Source organism: Glandiceps talaboti, chromosome 8 (assembly GCF_964340395.1).
Source record: "Glandiceps talaboti chromosome 8, keGlaTala1.1, whole genome shotgun sequence".
NCBI classification, from domain to species: domain Eukaryota; kingdom Metazoa; phylum Hemichordata; class Enteropneusta; family Spengelidae; genus Glandiceps; species Glandiceps talaboti.
Genome location: NC_135556.1, coordinates 1,498,090 through 1,519,398, shown reverse-complemented (window position 1 = coordinate 1,519,398; position 21,309 = coordinate 1,498,090). Strand labels below are relative to the sequence as shown.

The 21,309-nt window shown below is 36.0% G+C and overlaps 1 protein-coding gene across 5 annotated transcripts in view; it reads left to right on the top strand.

The window, feature by feature from the left end:
- Positions 1-21,309, top strand: part of LOC144438902 (uncharacterized) — a 90,636-nt gene that overhangs the window by 5,627 nt on the left and 63,700 nt on the right. For all 5 annotated transcript variants that reach the window (XM_078128123.1, XM_078128127.1, XM_078128126.1 and 2 more), the window contains 4 exons: positions 1,962-2,162; positions 2,962-3,050; positions 16,950-17,049; positions 18,328-18,449. In XM_078128123.1, coding sequence (XP_077984249.1) covers positions 1,962-2,162; positions 2,962-3,050; positions 16,950-17,049; positions 18,328-18,449 — 512 coding nt within the window. The remainder of the gene's footprint in view (positions 1-1,961; positions 2,163-2,961; positions 3,051-16,949; positions 17,050-18,327; positions 18,450-21,309) is intronic.

Genomic DNA, 21,309 nt, shown 5'->3' with positions numbered 1-21,309 from the left:
ATTGTGGACACACTTTCTTATTATACATACATTTGTATTTGTCTGTCAACTGAAGTGGTGTGAAGACATGTACATGTATAATGTTTTATGCCATGTTTATAAATGTCACTTTCTCCATTCTTTGTGAACAGCACCAAAAATACGAAATAAAACTTTAAAAGGAGCCGGGGGGGGGGGGGGGGGGTGCTATTGTTGTTGGTGGAGGAACCTGAGGGGTCACTCAAAAAAGGTAAAGCTACGAAGCTGGTGGGGATCTCAAAAACTGTAGGGTGAGGGGGGCACTCAAATATTTTGCAAAAATACTACACTTACATGTAAGCTTATAATATGCAAGTTAATGAAACACAAAAGTTATTATCTTAATGAATTACAGATACAACTTAAATCTGTAAACTTTAATTTCTAAGTGGAAGAGTAGTTTCACTGCCTGATTGTAAACTAATACAACCTCAATAATATAGGAAACATCCATATTATATGTTTCATTTGAAATTTACATACTAAAATATAAAGAATATACAAAGAACTACCTTACAGTTTACCCATGTCTGTTCACATTAACATACTTAGAACAATACTTTTCATGGATATTGCCATATGATCAAGTTGTTTTTATTTTGTCATTTTTTGATTATGAGCAATTGACAGTTATACCGTATATATGATATTCAGTATATTGATGGTGCAAATTGAGAGATGTGATTGGTCTAGACATCGAACTAGCACGTCTAAAATGAGCAATAATGCACAGTTGGCATCTGTCCAAATTTTGATGTTCACTGTTTGTCGTTTGCTACGAACGTTGTAGTCCAGCGAGGTGATAATGAACTCTGCAAATTTTCAGAGGAGGATTTTCTCAATTTTCTTGTTAATGGGAAATTATGAAGGAAATTTAGAAAGCAGCCGACTTATCACATATTTGTACAAATTATCACCTACTAGGGTCAAGGTATGCACACGATCGGTTCTACTTCTAGCCTCGGCTGGTGTGGAAACAGGTGAGCATGTCCTGTCATAAAAATGAAGCAAGTGTAAGAGCTTACACTGACCGACTTACCATTAATCTAAATAGAAATTTGTCTGGGATCCTGTCCTAGAGTATGAGTCATCAATATTCGAGAAGGAAATCCCCAAACCCGAAAATCTACTGACGTAACTTCCAGTAAATTGTAAATATCAACCTGTCGCCATGTCTATATCTTCTCACTCCACCGAGTCATGAAGCCAGTCGGGCACAAAGCATGCTGTATTCAAGAAAGCTCTTCAAGTTTATACCTTGAGTCAAGCAGTCAACCGATCAATGTATAGATTATCTCTAGAAACGAGGAACAGATAAAGTAAACGCAGTCGATGCTTGACGCTCATGGTTGTCCATCAGATCAGCTCTCTTGAAAACAACATTATTATTATGCAAATTATTCATGGGGAGGCGCAAATGAAACCAGAAAACATTAGTTCTTATCTTGTTTCTGATATTTATTGATCACATATATTGCAATGATAACAACAGGGATTTATAGACAAGTGAATAAACATTCAAAAAATACATGTAAATGTACCTAGCAACAAGACCATGCCCATGCCCATAACAACAGCCGAATGATCACATATATTGCAAAGATAACAATAGGGATTAATAGACAAATGAATAAACATTCAAAAAATGTATGTAAATGTTCCTAGCAATAAGACCATGCCCATAGCAACAGCCAAATGATCAAGTATATTGTAAAGATAACAACAGGGATTCAGAGACAAGTGAACGAACATTCAAAAAATGTATGCAAATGTGTCTAGCAACTTGACCATGCCCATAACAACAGCCAAATGGTCATGTATATTGCAAAGATCACAACAGGTTTGGATAGGCAACTGGATAATCATTCAGCAAAGGAACACCTATCTGAACCTAGCATTGTACGGTTGTGCTACAATGTGATTGGCACTGTTTTTTCTTTTAGAAACTAGGGTACACACCAGATTTTGTGTCAATGACAATGGCACCTCTCCTGAAAGAAATTAAGAAGCAGGGGATAAAGGTAGTGAGTAATGCTGGAGGTGTTAATCCACATGGTTGTCTAGAAGCTCTGCAAGACATTGCCAAGAAACTTGATGTCAGTTTGAAGATTGCAATTGTGACTGGAGATGATCTCATGCCCTTGGTAAGAATTTATAAAAAGATTTCTTAATTCAGATCCTCCAAGGACATTGTTTTGATGTGTCATTATGCATTTATCTTATAAGTTCTTCATCATTTTCAATATTTTCACCATAAAAAATTTATACATATGCGCAAAGGTGAAATTCTACAGTTATGTTTTTAGTACAACTGAACTAAACTGGTTCAGTAGCGCTATAGGCATGGAAAAGTGTCTGTCTGTCAGTGGATATGTGGATTTGTGTGTGTGTGTGTGTGTGTGTGTGTGTGTGTGTATGTGTGTGTGTCCATTTGTGTCATATCTTTGACACCCATGCAACTAAACTTGAAACAAATTTTAAACACTATGGAGTGTATATGGTTGTCTCTTAATTTCTGACCATCTTTATCAGTTTATGACAAAATGGTAGCCATAAAAATGCACATTTTGCTTATTAACTCTAAAAGTTTAATACAAACAGATACCATTCAAGTGCCTCAGTAATCCCATAGTATTAATAGTAAACTTTCTAATGAGACCTGGACTGTTGATCTTGACCAACATTTTCAATGAAAGACATTTTATGTGAATGGAGCTATGTTAACTAAAGTAATATCTATCCCCTTGAAGACTAGGGAAAATTCAGCATTGTGGTGAAAGGGCATAATGTTTTCATCAGGTTGGTTAATGATGAAAATCCATCAATTAATATATATATTGCTGCTTAACTCCTGTCTAAATTTTTAGATAAACAATATCGTTTTTTAGCTTTATTGAAAGTATTGAAAAAAAAGAAGATTTTTCTTTCATTGCATCCTTGCAGAGAGCTGAACTTGGATCTCTTGGTGTGACAGATATGAAGTCAGGTTTATCTCTTCCAAAGACTGTACACAGTATGAATGCATATCTCGGGTGAGTTGAACACTAAACAGTATAAAGACAAACTGTTACCCTATATCTCCTCTTTGTTCGTCATATCTCCTTGAGTGCAGTTTCCAAAATGTGTCACACGTAAGGTGTCGTAAGGTGCGTTTCACATTGTGGAAATTGCACAAATGGTGGTATGATGAATGAAGAGGTAAATAACTGATTTATCATATGCCTATGTCCCAGGAATACAAATGAAAAATTAAAAGAGCACAGCTTGCTATGCAGTGGGCTTTTGTGTCATCTGACTCTGCTATCAGGTGACATTTACTTGCACATTCTCTGCTGGCTGTGTCAACCTGTCGGTGACATTGTTTTAAAGATTGACATTTTCATCAGTTGTCAAAATACAACTTTGGTAGTAGAGTAGGTTCTCTAAAAGTTTCAGAAAGTTTAATATGTTAATAAAACTAGATATTCGGCTGCAACAGTAACTTTGCAGTACTACATGTTGTATTGTACACACAGTGGGTGTCCTGCAGTAATACCGTTGTGAAATGCACGTCATACTTGTAGTATTGTTACGAATTTTTAGCACAACTGAACTAGGTTCATTAGTGCTATAGGCATGGGGAAATGTGTGTGTGTGTTAAGTGTGTGTGTGTGTGTGTGTGTAAATCACTTAAAGTAAAAAAAAACGCCAGACCGATCAGCTTGGTATTTGCTGTGGATATTACTTAGATCGGAAATCGTTCAAATGAAAATGATTGCATCGGAGATATTCATTTTGGGTCCAAAAACAGGATTCGCGGTGTTAAAAAAGTGCTTTGACTAAAGGTTTATTGTTTTATTGATGCAATGAAACTATTGAATCGTTTTTGGGCTACTTCAAATGTCAATGTCAATGGCATCAATTCAAGATTAACCTCTGTTTGAAGTTGATTGGAAACGCTGTTTTTAGCACAGCTGAATTAAATCATTCATAACAGGTTCATTTATGTTACAGACAAGACATGAGTCTTGTGTGGGTCAAAAAAGTGTGATTTTTAGCACACCTGAACTGATAAGGTTCAGTAGTGCTATAGGCATGGCAAAGTGTGTGTGTGTGTCTTGGGTGTCTAGTTGGGAAATTATTCAAATCAAAATGATCTTACGACCGGTGTGTGAATTGGGTAAAAAAATGTGATTTTTGGTTAAATAAAAACCTGAAATTCAAAATACTACTGGGCAGATCGGTCTGACATTTGGTGGGAACATTCTTAGGGGTGCTAGATTAAGAAATGTTCCTGATATGATCATTCCATCAGTGATATGCATATTATGACTAAAAATGTGTCTTTTTGGTCAAAAATCTTTCATTCCAAAACTACTGAGCAGATTGGGCTGAAATTTAATGGGGATGCATCTGGGGGCGTATAGATGAATGATCTGCAAATTAGGAGTAACTAGACATCGAATTAGCACGTCTAAAACGAGTTGGCACGCGTCCAAATGTTCACTGTTCGTCTGCGAACGTTGTACAGTCTGTGGAGTGGGGATGGGGGCGCAAATGAAACCAGACCAGATGAAACTGAATGCCTCCCGTAAGGGAATCACTAATTATGCAAATAACTCATTAAACTAAAAAAACTATGGTAACAGGCTTTGTTTTTTGGACAAGCGTGCTTTCTTAGTTTAATGTATGTAAGAGTGTATGATACTGCTTAATGCAGTCTTAAGATATAGCCTAATTACCGAAAATAATTAATTATGCAAATTATTCATTAACACTGTAAGGTACATCAACTAACTTTATAGGACATACACAATTTGTTATGGTTAATGTATGTACTGAATTGTATTGAAATTGAAGCATGCAGTCGTAAGATATAGCCTAATTACCAAGAATCATTACTTATGCAAATTATTCATTAACACTGAAAGGTACACCAACAAGCTTTACAGGACATATGCGATTGTTATGGTTAACGTGTGTACTGAATTATATTGGAATTGAAGTATGTATTCTTAAGATATAGCCTAATTACCGAAAATCATTAATTATGCAAATTATTCATTAACACTGTACGGTGCATCAACAAACTTGATAGGACATATGTGTTTTCTTATGGTTAATGTATGTGCTAAATTATGTTGAATTTGTAGTATGTATTCTTAAGATATAGCCTAATTACCAAAAATAATTAATTATGCAAATTATTCATTAACGCTGTAAGATATATCAATGAATTTTATAGGACAAATGTATGTTGTTATGTTTAACGAATATACTAAATTATATTGAAATTGAAGTATGCAGTCTTAAGATATTGCATAATTAGTTGATTTCATTAATATGCAAATTTCTATAATTAAACATTAACAGATCTGGCTCAAAACCTAATCAGGTCTAGCTATTACCCTAAAGATTATATATCCCAAATTTCATTACAATTAAGCCAGCCTATTTTTAGAAAATGATGACACAGACAGACAGACAGACAGACACACAGACAAACATTCCCCTTTTAATACCTCCCGTACCCTTACGGGAGGTAAAAAACATTCCCCTTTTTAGCTCCGCTGTCAGCGAAAGCTGAAAGCGTAGCTTTAGGTATAGGTGGGTATTGAGGTATAGAGAGTAGAGTGAATCATAGGTGTCCGTCAAACTTTTATATTTTTACTATCTACTCCGGAAGTGACAGTCGGAATTCTTCGATATTTGGTGTGCATGTTCCCTGGGGGGAGGCTATTCAGATTTGTTCATGCCAAGTTGATCTGTGCCATTTTCAATTTTTTATGATTTTTTTTCATAAAATGTCATTTTCATCAACTCCTTGAAAACCTCTTATTAGATTGCTTTGATATCTGGCGTGTTGATGCGCAGGGGGTAGCTTACTCAGATTTGTTAATTTCAAGTCAGCACATCCTCATTTTTATTTTTTATGATTTTTTTTTTGTAATTTGAAAAAAAAATGAATATGTTAATGAGCATAATGACCGACGCCATATTGGAAATCAGTCGACGAGACTTTAAGTAAACTGCCACTTTTCAAAAGACACTATTGACGTCAAACAAACGATGTAATATGTGCTATAGTCATAATTCTACGCATTGGGCGCCCAAATGACAAGCGTTTGTTCGAAACAGGGTTGTAAACTTCAAATCAGTCCGCAACATCCTCATTTGCATACTCTATCCTGATTCGACCAGAAGCTGAAGGTGACCTCATTTGACCGAGCGATTTTCCACAGCAAGCATCTTGAGTATCAACACAGGACGTTCTTGGTACTCACTAAAATCACACTTCAGACCCACTATAAAAGTGTGATGTTTTCAGATAACATGTAACTTGTGGTTAATTCTATATTGTCGTGCAATTTGGAATGACAGTGAACCAGAATTCAGACAACTTGCGTAAGGAAGGGCATGCCAGACATGCGGTTGAAGTTATGGCCGACAGTTCACATGTAAAGTTAAACGACATGAACGTGTCTTGCCTTTCCAAAATGCAAATATTTGGCAAGTAAAAATAATTAAAATAATTACAACTTTAATTTGGCTTTAGACTTTGCATTATGTTTTGCGTATCTTTCCCCGTTTTACATGTAAATCCGAAAAGGTTCTCTCTCATCATGTCATCAGTGTCAGTGATCATACCGCGCGGGGCTGCTTTGAGTACGAGCGAAGTGAGGCATGTTGAGGTATTTTGTTGAGAATTATAAATATTGCGAAATGTCAAGTACAAGGTTTAAATACAATGGAATGATGAAAAAAATGGCAGAGTCTGCTGACAGGCGCCGGTCACAAGAAACACTGTGAATTAAAATATCAGACGATGTATGTGTTAATCGCCGACAATCCACCCGTATGCACGAGGGACTAACCCGGAAGCAAGTCGTTGTCAGCCATACGTTACAGTGGTAACATCGTCCGAGAAATCGCTGCGTTCAGAGTGTCATTATTCACAGAATTGTTGTTTTCGAGTGAAAACCCGTCTTGAATTGTATAACTCTAACAAATGAAGACATGTCAAGTTATATTTTGAAAGTTGTATCGCTAGTTTGAGACGATTTTCTCACGTACTATAGTACTATCGAGGCTTACTTGGAAGTAGTAGGACCTTACTCCAGTTCATCGGGAAGTTTAGCCAGTCCGATAATTCTTTCTGGTTTAGTTTACAACACTTTTGATCAATCACGCAGATTTTGTTGTTGTGATGAAAAGAAATAAAAAAAAAGATCATTTCAAGCATTTCGTTGTGTTTTCTTTGTGAAAGGTAACCGAACATGAACGAGTGTTACCACTGTAACGTATGGCTGAGAATGACTCTCTTCCGGGTACTTAACTTGAGATTGTCGCCGTACGGAAACTAAGATGGCGATTAATACATTTCTTCCCTATATATATCTACCACAACTAGTACAAGTTGAATGTTGTTGACTTTGTAAATTTGTTAGAAAATTGAAATTCAAATTGCCTCAAAATTATTTTAGATCCCTAGTTTATTTCATTCATCATTAAAATTTTCCAGGGTTACAGCTGTAAGACACTGGAATTATTTATAGCCAACCTCAAAATCCTCTTTTTTTCTTTTTCTTGTGTGCATTTCCCAGTCATTTTTTTCTGAGATTTTGTGCAATTTTTCATAACAGTAGATTTTTGTTATAAAATGGTGACTATGGTATAAAAGTACAATACATTACCAACTTCTGTGTAAAATGTGTTTTATAGTGAGACATCATATGAAACCACTAACCACTTTATTGCATCACTAAAACAAAACTGCATAGTGAAGACCTGAACCACTTCTACATGTCACCAAAATAAAAAATTAAATTAAAAAAAACAACAGCGGAGCTATTCTGACCGATAGGTCGCTTGTAATACCTCCCGTACCCTTACGGGAGGTAAAAATGTGAATTTTGGTCAAAAAAATTATATCTCAAAAAGTACTTGGTCAATGAGACTGAAACTTGAAGAGATGTTCTACAGATTTTCTTAAAAATATTTTGACACAATTGGCCCTAGCAACCATGACCACGCCCTTAGCAACAACCAAATGGTAGTATATTTTGGTCAAATCACACATCATCTGGTAGGCAAGCAAGTAAACATTCAAAAAATGTGTGCAAATACCCCTAGCAACCATGACCACGCCCATAGCAACAGCCAAGTGATGGTGTATTTCACAAAGATAACAGGGCCCAGGGATTCTTAGACAAGTGAACAAACATAGAGTATCCAAATATACCTAGCAGCAAGACCACACCCATGGCAACAGCCAATGATAACATATATTGCAAAGATAATAACATGGATTAATAGGCAAATTAATAAATATTCAAAAAATCTAACATGTAAATGTGCCTAGCAACAAGACCACGCCCATAGCAACAACCAAATGATCAGGCATATTGCAAATATAACAGGGATTAACACTAGACAAATTAGTAAACATTCAAAAAATGTATGAAAATATACCTAGCAACAAGACCATGCCCATAGCAACAATCAAATGAAACAACAGTTGTGCTACAATGCCATTGGCGCTATTTTTAGCACAACTAAACTGATAAGGTTCAGTAGTGCTATAGGGATCGCCCAGCGTGTGTGTGTGTGTGTGTGTGTGTGTGTGTGTGTGTGTGTGTGTGTGAACGACTTAAAGTCAAAAACTGCTAGGCCGATTGCCATGATATTTGGTGGGTGCATTACCTTGGGTGTCTAGTTGGGAAATTGTTCAAATCAAAATGATCTTATCACCGGTATGTGATTTGGGTAAAAAAATTTGATTTTTGGTCAAAAAGCTTAAACTCCAAAAGTACTGGGCAGATTGGGCTGAAATTTGTGTGAAACGTTCTTCAGGGTGTTTTTACTAAGAATTGTTCATGACATGATGGTCCCATCTATGATATGCAAATTAGAGCTAAAAATGTGTCTTTTTGGTCAAAAATCTATAATTCCAAAACCACTGAGCAGATTGGGCTGAAATTTGATGGGAATGCATCTAGGGCTGTATGGATGAAGAAATATTAAGCATACAATGATTCCATGAGTGATATGCAAATTAAGTGTAAAAATGTTCATTTTTGGTCAAAAACTTATATCTCAAAAAGTATGTGGTCAACAAGTCTGAAACTTGGTGAGATGTTTCTTTAAATGTTATGATGCAGATTTTCTTGAAAACATAATGATCTCATCAGTGATATGGAATTTAGGTGTAAAAGTGAATTTTGGTCAAAAACATATCTCAAAAAGTACTTGGTGAATGAGTCTGAAACTTGGTGAGATGTTTCTAGAAGTGTTATTCTTTATCATTGCTTTTCCTCAAAAATCTTCAACTCTGAAATTAAGAAGTAGATTGAGCTTTAAACTTTGTTGAGAATGTGTAGATATGTCCTCATTAATAGCTGACACAGTGAGAACAGTACATTGTTAAATAGCTATAATGTTTACTTTACTATTTCCTCTGGTGGTAAAGTGTGTATCATGGCCAGTTTGGTTTATGACGTGATTATATAATATGTTGTAAGACAGCTGTCTCATCACCTATAAATTGAATGTAGCTGGCATTTAATTACAATAAGACAACCAAGAAAGTTAAACCTGTCATCTGATAGTTAAATCTATCATTGCCCTGAACATGAAGTTGTGTGACAACACAATATTTGCGTTATTTATTTTAATGTATGATCATAAATGAGTATCATTTGGTAAGGGATATTTTCGTCAAAATTTCCATTTTTGAAAAATGTCTCAGGTTTGTAGTTATATGCAATAACATCAGTGTCGAACATTGACCACCATTTTTGTTTGTTTATGTTCGGAAACCACCATGTCCTGTTAGAAAGCCATTTTTAGGCCCACTGTCAGTGACAGCTGAGTAGAGCTTAAGGGCTAGGTTGATTCTTTGTCGTCATCTGTTGTCCGTCTGTCAGCTTTTAGCACAATTGAACTACTTAGGTTCAGGAGTGCTACCGTTAAATCTGTATTTATAGCCACGGCTTTAATAATTTTTTTGCAACATATTATCAACAAAACAAACTTCGAAGTCGGGGTGCGTCTTTAATAACAACTTTTTACCGGTTAAAAAAATGTAAACAAGAATGTCAACGAAATTTAACTAGGAGGTCATGAACCAAATGTCATTAATGTTTCACTGTAATGAATCATTTTTTTGTGTGTATATAAACATTATTTTTTGTGTATAATCGGGGCTTGTTGTGGTTTATGGTATACTCTTTTTGGAGGATGTGGTGGCCCTGAAAAGGGCCGTTTTGTTTGGGTACCTGAGATCATACTCAGATTTACACAAATCCAAGAAATTCGTCGTCCTCTTCTACATCGCTGTCGAATATGTCTACTATTCTTTCTGCAAGTTCATAGCCGTCTTCTTCGTCATCGGTTTCTAAATCTTCATACAGGAGATCGTCTTCTGTTCCGTTGAGGTTGTTGGAGATGCCACACTTCAGGAACGAGCGGCGAACGATGGACGGTGACAAGTCGTTCCTGGCAGAAAACACCCATCGCACTACCATTTCTCTACTTGGGGGTTTCCTCTTGCCAGTAGCCGTGAACTCTGCCTCGCCATCCTTCATCCAATCATCCCAACTGTCATGAACGGACATCTTCACAGGCTTTTTGACACCAACATCGAGTCGCTGGAGTAACGGAGTCAATCAGATCCACCAGGGATCACTGCTACACCGACGTTGCGGGACCTTAGATCTTCTTTGACAGCGTTTGTTAAATGGACGGAACATGAATCCCACACAAGCAATCTTCGTTTATTGCTGTCAAGGCGAGGGAAAAGCTGACGTATGTAATCAAGACAACCTGAAACAAATGAGGAAACAATGTCAGCGTATCTAAGTATGCAGTGCTCGTACTTCGTTCATGGCATGCATAGAGAGCATGCTGACATGGTGTAAATAAAACGTCATCAACCTTCTCTCCATTCAGTGGTCATAACATCCAAGGAAAATATGTCATGGCCCAGTAAACTTAATCAATCCATATGCGCATGCATGACATTATTTTTCACATAAATTATGCAAATATTTTGATTACTCGGTTCCTATTCAAACTTTTGCAGTAAACATGATGAAAGTTATCTGTATATTAACGTACCTTTTTCATCAATGTAACCCTTTTCTTGGACTCTAACTTGTATTTTACTGCGGATGGATAAATGACTCTGGTTTCTCTTTCCTTTGAATATAACGATGGGTAACTGTTTTGCCCCATCGGCAGACACGGTGAACACGGCTGTGAAACCTTTCTTTTCAGAACCTGTTGTTTTGATGTGAACCGTTCTCGAACCGATACGATCGAGAGTGCAGTTTCCTGGCATGTCGAAACGAAGTGGCGTTTCGTCCATATTGTAAATATCAGACAGGTGGTACTTGTATTTCTCCCTCAACTGGATGACAAACCGATAGAACGCAACCATTTTCTCTTCAAAGTCCATTGGTAACTTCTGTCTTATTGATGTTTGTTGACGAGTTGACAAAGTATGGCGACGTTTAAAACTTTGCAACCAACCATCTGACGCCTTGAATGATGAAGTGTTACCACTTGACATCCTCAGCGCCTGACGTTGGAGTTGCTTACTGGTCACCCCATTTCCATTTTTACGTTGGGTATCAATCCAGTTCATAAGTTGATTGTCTAAATTGTTGTCTTTTACTGGTCTACCAGCACCCTGGAGACGTTTTGCGTTCTTTGAAGTGACAGCGAGTTCATCCTTCTTCTTCAACCAATCTTGTACTTGTTTTTCGTTCAATCCAAAGTACTCGGCAGTCTTACGATTACTACCCAACTCAGCAACTTTCGCGATTACTCTCAGCTTGAATGACGTATCATAAGCCATTCGGCGACGACAGGAACGTGGACGATTTTCTTTAGGCATGATGCTAGGTACTAGATAGTCGATACGTAATAGAGTTTTCGAATAATAGTTTTACGATGTTCTCAGTAGTAATACTAGATATTTTTGATATAACCTTATTGTCTATGTCATTACAACTAGCTTTACGGGTTGCAATACTAGTAATTCTAAATGGCTGAAAAGTTAAACATTGTTTCCCTGAATGTCAGGGGATTAGGGGTATGAAGAAGAGAAGGAAGGTTTTGGGTTGGCTAAAGAAACGTAATCACAATATCATTTTGCTTCAGGAAGCTCATTCCACACTAGAAGATGAAAATAAGTGGTCAAAAATCCTACCAGGTCATTATATATTTTCCCATGGTACCTCTGCTAGCAGAGGCCTTGTCACTATTATACGAAATCTAGATTATGTTATACATACAGTTAAATGTGATACAGAGGGGAGGGTTGTCATAATTTCCATTGATATTGAGAATAAGCCTTTCCTTATTGTTAATACATATGCACCTAATTATGAGAATACACACTCTATTTTCATGGAACAGTTGTCGAATCTACTGCAAGAAGTTCATATTGAACCTGATCGTGAGATCATCTGGGGCGGTGATCACAACTTAACCTTAGACGAAAACTTAGATCGCTCAGGAGGTAATCCAATTACCTGGAAAAAGTCAGTTAGTGTGTTTAATAGTATTTTATCCAAGTTTGACTTGGAGGACATTTGGCGTACTAGAAACCCAACGATAAAACGTTTTACTTGGAGACGTCTACGTCCAGCATTGATTCAAAGCCGCCTAGATTTCTTTCTGATCAGTAGTTCTCTCCAGAGCTCTATTGTTAACTGTGATATCGTCCCAAATATCATGTCTGATCATTCAGCTATAGTTTTGACAATTGGAGATAGTCGATGTAGGCTTGGCAGATCTCACTGGAAATTTAACAATAGCCTGATTCATGACCCTGTATATATTAATCTTATTCACGATAGTCTCCAGAATTGGAAGACAGAGTATGGCAACCCTCACAATAAGCAAGGCTTATGGGAATATATTAAGTTTAAGGTCAAAGTTACCACAATTAGTTATAGCAAAAGAAATGCTAAAGTGAGGAATGAGCGGATAACCACACTAGAAAATAAGTTACGTGACCTTGACATAGAGCTCAGTGGTAGGGACTCGGACGAATTGAAGACAGAAATCGAAAGAATTCGCAATGAATTAAATTTTGAATATAATTATTTAACAGAAGGTGCGGTAGTGCGCTCCAGAGCTGACTGGTATGAATTTGGTGAAAAAAATACAAAATATTTTCTCGGCCTTGAAAAATATAATGCTAAAAAGTCACAAATTACCCAATTATTTGATCAACATGATTATCTATTGACACACCCTAAGGAAATTCAAAGCCATATTCGGAGTTACTATTCTGAGCTCTATGCCAATCATATTCAGGATTGGGATGAGGAATACGCCGACACCTTTCTGAATAGTGATATGTTCCCCAAACTTAGCAATATAGATAAGGATATGTGTGAGGGACCTATCACTTTCAACGAGGGATTTCTTTCACTTAACAGTATGCCTAAAAACAAAACACCAGGGAATGATGGCCTAACGGTTGAATTCTACCAAACATTCTGGAACCTGCTCGGCCATTATGTAATCGATTCTATGAATGAGGCAAAGGTAAAGGGTCAGCTATCGCCTAGTCAGTGTCAAGGCGTAATTACATTAATAGAAAAAAAGGGTAAAGACAAAAGATACATTCGTAATTGGCGTCCAATAACACTCCTTAATACTGATTACAAACTGGCAGCTAGATGTATTGCGAAAAGAATGGATAAAGTCATTGAGTCTTTAATTAGTGTATCACAAACAGCTTTCGTGAAAAATAGATCAATCGGTCAGTGTGTTCGGCTTATCGACGGCATTATGAATTATACGAAAGATGTTGATACCACAGGCATACTAATTGCCGTTGATTTTCAAAAGGCATTTGACAGTCTTGATCGTAAATTTATGTTTCAATGTCTTCAGAATTTCAACTTTGGTCCATCTATTATAGAATGGATACAAACATTCTATCGCAATCCATCCAGCTGTGTCATGAATCGTGGCCTTTCAACTTCATATTTTAATCTTGGTAGAGGAGTTAGGCAGGGTGACCCACTTTCACCGATCTTATTCATTCTTGCTTTGGAGTCCTTACTTATCAGGTTACATCATGATGATAAAACCAGTGGTATTTGTGTGGAGGGCTATGAAGTTAAGAGCTCGGCATATGCTGATGATCTCACCTGTTTCCTGAAAGATGAACAATCTGCTGAAAACCTTCTTTGTCTTCTTAGATTTTTTTCTGAAGTATCAGGGTTATGTGTTAATTTTGATAAGACTGAAGCACTCTGGTTGGGAAATTGGAGATTTCGTCGAGATACTCCGTTCAGGGTCAAATGGCCTATGTCACCAATCAAGATTGTGGGTGTATTTTTTTCATATGATACAGCTACAGCTTATAAACTGAATCTGGCTGCACCACTCAAGGGACTGTCAGATGTACTGCAATGCTGGACCAGTCGTAACCTTATCATTATGGGTAGAGTTCAGATAATTAAAAGTCTAGTCATTCCGAAATTGCTGTACATCCTTAATCTTATCAATGTCCATCAAAAAGATGTAAAACACATCAATTTGTTAATTTATTCGTTTTTATGGAAGGGACACGATAGAGTAGCACGTGACACAATGATTGGTGACATAGGCCAAGGGGGTTTAGGTATGCTAGACATTTGTGCAATGCAAAAGGCTTTCAAAGTAACGTGGGTTAAGTACTATCTGCTCCCATACTTCGACCCTTGGAAAGTTGTTTTAGACTACTATCTTAAACCAGTTGGTGGACAGCTTATCTTTAAATGTAATTTTTCTTTGAATGTACTTAATTTCGAGATTCCTCCTTTTTATCATGACATGTTAAGTGTTTGGAGCAACTATAGCCATGATAAGTCTACTTCATCTTCTTCTGAAATTATTTGGAATAACAAAAATATCCTCATTCAAGGGAAAAGTATTTTTCTTAAAACCTTTTATAATGTAGGAGTTCGATATGTCTCGGATATCTTCACTACTGATGGTAACATTAAAGGATGGGAGTATTTTCGTAATTTGGGGGTTAATCTAATAGATTTTCTGCAGTGGCAGGGATTGATATCGGCACTGCCTGTGAATTGGAGGAAAAACAAAGCTTTTTGTGTACGACCTGTAAACACCTTCCTCTTTCACAGTGAAGGTGGACTGATTGCATTGTTAAAGTCGGAACAAAAACAGATACGTAAATTAATTTCAGGCAGTTACTTCATTAAACCAAAAAGTCAAATTTTCTTTAGTAACCTTTTTGAAGGTGATCTTGATTGGAACTTCATTTATAGTATGCCATTTAAAGTTACAATCAGTAGTGTCGCTCGAGAATTTCAATGGAAAATAAGCCACAATATTCTGTATACTAATTCCATGTTATATAACATGCGTTCTCCTTTAGTGGATACAGATGCGTGTACTTTTTGTCACAGAACATCTGAGACGTTAGTACACCTGTTTGTAGATTGCGAATATGTGAAAGCCATCTGGCAAGATATGTACACAACTTGGGGTGAGGCTTTGAATTGCCCTAGGTACCCGTCATCTCAACAGATTATTTTAGGTGATAAATGCTGGTCTAAATTACTGAATTATATTGTTCTCATGTATAAGAAAAATATCTACAGTTGTAAATTAAAAAAACAGCTGCCAAGCTTTAATTTACTAAGAATACAAGTTAAACATAATCAAAACTTAGAATTGTTTATTTCACGTCGTAAGGGAACATTGCCAATATTCCTAGAAAAATGGAAAGATTTCGAGGCATAGAAGTATTCTAGTAGATGTAATGTATATATTTTCATCCTGACGGTAGTAATCTGTTGTTTTTTTTTTTGTTTTTTTTTTCAACAGTCATTATACAATTGTAGAATTTCTTTGATTTTGTAGTACATGACAAAGTGGGATATCATTCTTTTGTCTGCTTCTGTTTCTTGTTTTTGTTTTGTTCTGTACATGTACATCTTGTTTCTATGTCAATTCATCCTAAAAAGAAAACCTAATTCATGACAACATGCATATATTATTGTATACTGTATAATTTCAATGGGTTTTCAATAAAGAACATGAAAGATAAAAAAAAAAAATACTAGAGAAGGAATGGTTTCATCAGCGAAATTTCTCAGAATTTATTAGAAACCTATGCATTTCATTATCACATTTTATATCGTTTTTCTTTTTAATTTATGAGTGTACAAGCATACATCCTTGTGTCGGTAAACACGGTGAGAAGTGCACATTGTTTTTATCCAAATAGCGGAGCAGGAGGTGTTTCGTTGTCGGCAAAGTGTATGTAAAATCACATTGATGACTGAAAATGTGTCAATCGTTTAGTGAAAAAGTGTCAACTATTACAGACTGTAAATGGTCGGCTTATTCCCTTTGAAAAAACCATCAAATAACCAAGGTAGAGCAGTCATTGTATTTTCAATCATTCACACGTTTATTTGATTGACAACACATACTGAAAAAAGATACAAATTGTGTAAATTGTTGTAAACATACATGTGCATATTCATTGTTGTCATGATATGATCCAATATGCAGGCTGCCTGGCAGCCATTTTGTTGGCAAATTTTCCCTGTCCAAAACCATAACACAGACATGCTTGAACAGATCTCATTCAAAGTTGGTATTAGGACAGTATTCTATGACATACATGTGCATATCCATTTTCATCGTGATACGATCCAATATGGCTGCCTGACAGTCATTTTGTTTGCGAATTTTCCATGTCCAAAGCCATAACTCAGACATGCTTGAACAGATCTCATTCAAAATTGGTATTAGGACAGTGTTCTATGACATACATGTGCATATCCATTTTCATCGTGATACAATCCGACAGCGATTTTGTTGGCGCAGTTTTCATGTCCAAAGCCATAACTCTGACATGCTTGAACAGGTCCCCCTGTTATAATGCCTATATTTCTATTTCATTCTAGGGCAAGTCCAATTGCTAAAGCTTTAGAACTAGGTGCAGACATAGTGATAACAGGTAGATGTGTGGATAGTGCTGTTGTACTGGGACCATTAATGTATGAAGTAAGTCTATTATATAAAAAAGTTAACTTTTCCTGGACAGAATTGAACTCACTTAGTCAGTGTGCCTTATTTGATTTGGTAGAGTTGGCCAAACTCATCATAGTACAGTGGCACTGTCAAAATTTGTATGTATAAAATTATTATGTGCACTGCCTGAAAGGAGAGTGTAAAACAAGTCATCTGTTAAATCAAATGTGCAATATACTTCAACAGATTACGATTCACTATGTGCTAGGTTTAAGCTTCCCCCACTGGTGAGGAGGCGAAAGTTTTTAGATGCTATTTTTGTTTACAAACTGGTCAATTCATGCTATAATTGTCCATCCATTTTGTACAAGGTTTGTTTTAATGTACAAAGCAGACAGCTACGTAATAACCATATCTTTCGCATCAGTGCCTCTAGAGTAAATCTGAGAAAATATTCCCCAATTTTAAGATGTTTAACCACTTGTAATGACGTTTTTAAAGCAAATCCAAACATAGATTTATTTAGTCCTGTTTCCGCCTTTCGGCGTGTGCTTCAGGCTGCGTGTTTTTAATAATTTTTCCTGTTTTGTTGTTTTTATTTCTGTGTTTGCCTTTTATGTCATGTCACTTCTTTCTGTTATTGCTACCCCTTGTTTTATCTTTTTAGTGCTTGTTTTTCCTTATTTGTTTCTAAAGGTGCCTGTAAATGGGCTTTATGCCCGTTGGTTTACCTAAATAAATAAATAAATAAATAAATAAATAAATTTCTAGAGTAACGACTTTGACTATACTGTGAGTGGGGGTGTAAATCATGGTAACGATACTGTATATGAACTAGACTGAGTGGGGGTGTAAATCATGGTAATGATACTGTATAGGAACTAGACTGTGAGTGTGGGTGTAAATCATGGTAACGATACTGTATAGGAACTAGACTGTGAGTGGGGGTGTAAATCATGGTAACAATACTGTATAGGAACTAGACTGAGTGGGGGTGTAAATCATGGTAACGATACTATATGAACTAGACTTAGTCTACTGTATTTGTTAAACTCAATACACATAATTTAATCTTGTGAAATATTGTACATAGTACATTCATAAAGAGGTAATGTTTTCAGAATGCTTAGAAGTGTCATGGTGCGAAATATTAATGGTATATTCAAATGATCTACTTCTTTACATGCATGTCAGTTGTCATTCAAAGATTTAATTTTTTAATATCAATGTAACTTTATTTTTAGTTATTAGTGATAAAATATCAAAGTATCATGATTAATATGAACTTTTATTTTTAAATCTGTACCTCAGTTTGGATGGAAGTCATCAGATTATGATTTACTAGCAGCAGGAAGTCTAGCTGGTCATCTTGTAGAATGTGGAGCACAAGCTACGGGTGGAATCTTCACTGACTGGCACACGGTTCCAGCATGGTATTGTATCATGTTCATTTTAGTATTAATTCAAATAAATTAATATTTAAAGGCTCAATTTGGATAAGGATTGTAATAAAGCATTTAGATGTATAAATCAGTTACCTGTACTTACGTTTGGAATAAACCGCCTACTTCTCATGTGTGTTTAACAATCTAAGGTACAACTTCAGACAAATTCAATGCTTATTGCAATTAGTTGCAGTAACTAATATGAAATTCTAAAGGCAATTAAATTCAGCTTGCCTGTTGAAAATAATGACAGAAGTGCGACTTGCAATTGAGAGTTGAACTTTTGTTGCATCAAATCTAATGCAAAATAACCACAATTCAGTGAGGGACATGTTATGCATAGTCATGTCATCTTCACAGATATGGCAGCAATGTCAAGATAGTGCATCATTCTTGCATTGAAATTAACTTTATCTTCTTTTTAAATAATAAAATTCATGTAATAATGTGACGTTTCTTGTTTCCGTGATTTTGTGTATCAACAATAGGGTTGTGCAATTCACCATATGATTTGACCCCTTAAGTGTGTCCTATGCCACTAAAGACCCTCTAAGCTGTTAATTTTCATATTAAATTTATTAGATTGGATTCGACGTCTATTCTACGTCATATTTAATGTTATATGTATCAATTTCAATACATGTACATTAAATTCATGAGAAGTTTGACATTTATATTGGGCTTTAGTTGTCTTGCAAAACTTTAGAAAAAGTTTGTTTAGAACAAAAATTTAAAATGATCGTATTTGATCCTTGTGGTTCCACTGATAAGTGTAATGCAAGAATGACAGTTTTTCAGTCAGTTTCTGTTGGATTTACTTTGAGAACTTTTGGGTATTTCTGGTCTCACGTAGACCACACCCATTTTGGGATGTCATTCAGAGATTACTTTAGCATTCAGGCTATGGCGAACATAGTCAACATGTGACTAAAACGCAACAAGATTGTGAAAAAAATCGCTGATTGTTGTAATAGACATCAGTAAACAGAAAACTACAATCTACATGATTGTCTTAACCAACCTTTACGGATGTGTACTCACACTACCTTATGGAAAGCCACAGCTGACTTGAGTGTGCAGGAGGAGGGAGAGGGGGGGGGGGCAAGGGGGCAGCTAAAATGTGTCCAGTTAAAAATTGTAACTTTTGCAGCAAATTAAAAATTCTTTGTGCGGCAAGTACAAATGAAGTGCGCACATGCACTGTGCATTTTCCGCGAGTAACAGTAGTCTTGAAAGTCTCCTTCATTTGAAGATAGGAAGTCGCAATTATAATGTCAGCGAGTGAAATTAAAAAAAAAAGACGGAAAAAGTCGTTCAACGTGAGGTCGCCTGCTATGCAGCATGCAGTGACTCCGAAGATGCGCTCGATCTCATTTACATCTTGTTCCTTATATTAAAACATTTCATACTGATAAAACGGCAGATCTCTTTTTGGAATATTTGGTGGCCCTGAAAACTATTAAACTAGGTACGCAGTTTAAGATCCACTATTTGAAGATATTTCTTTCAATAATTGTGTTCAACGTTGTCTTTGGTTAAAATGTTGTTTGATATAATTATCTCATTGCACACTGACATTAGCGTTATTCCGCAATTCATTTTGAAGCGACAATTTGCTTTGGAAAGAATGGCCTTGAAAAAGAGATTTGTAAACAGAGCTGTACCTTCGACATCAAAATCCAAACTTCAATTTCCATTATAATGATAATGACAAGGAGAATTCACTGAGTTCACCTTGGGTTCCGACATAAACGAGACCATAACAGTTTTGGGAGTTGGGTAAAGAAAATGATTATTTTGTTTTTTACTTATTTGAGAAAGCACCATCCATTTTTTTTTTACTTTGAATGTGACATCTTTTCGGCAACTACTTTGAAAGATACAACATTAGGCCAGAAAAAAAATGAAAAAGCTGTTCAACCTACCAATATATTTTTTCTGGTGATGGGCAATATATTCTCATGTGGGCTTCGCATTTTTTTTCAAAATTAAGGATATTCATTTATATTTTCTGAATAGTACATGTAACAATATACATTTGAGTCTATTCCAAATAATATAATATCTTATACAGTGGTTTACGTGGCTCTGATGTTGAATACAAGCATGAATTGAGATTAAATATCCAATGTGCACTAAAAAGAATTGAACAAAAGTTTATGACCATTGGGCCATCAAAAGTCTGAAAGTCTTGAAATGTTTTGCTCTTTATTTGGGATTTTTTGGAACCAATTAAACTTCAGGAGAAGTCATTTACCATGTGCACATCCGCATAATATCTTTGAGCTTTGCCACAACAAAATACACTTCCAAATAATATGTAATGCATAGCATAATTGTTTCAATTCTGGTATTTTATTATGTCTATGGTTTGATATTTTATGCTTCTAAATGGCCTCCTACACTGTCTTATTTTCATTTTGTTTCACATTTGGAGTTGTCTCCTTCCAACGCATCATTGTACCATATGATTTTATATCTCCACTGTAGTGTAGGTGACAGAAGGGGTGGCTAAAATAATGCTTGAGGTTCTATTGGCGGGGCTTAACATTTTTTGAGAAGAGAGGGTGAGAGGAACTACACCATTTGTTTAACCGTAAATTGTGTACATTTCCTAACTATAGCTATGCAGACAAATTGCATGAGATAGTATCAAGATGACTGAATAAGTTCTATCTAAACTCGACCTGAAATATAAGTATTTATTAGAATACCCACGGAAAACTTCAAGAAAGCGTATCATGACATACAGCACCACTGTGACAATATTCTTGTTCTATAATACGCTTTTGGTTCGATTTGCTCCGAGCATGGAGACATGTTCCGAGTCATTGCATGTAAACAGCAC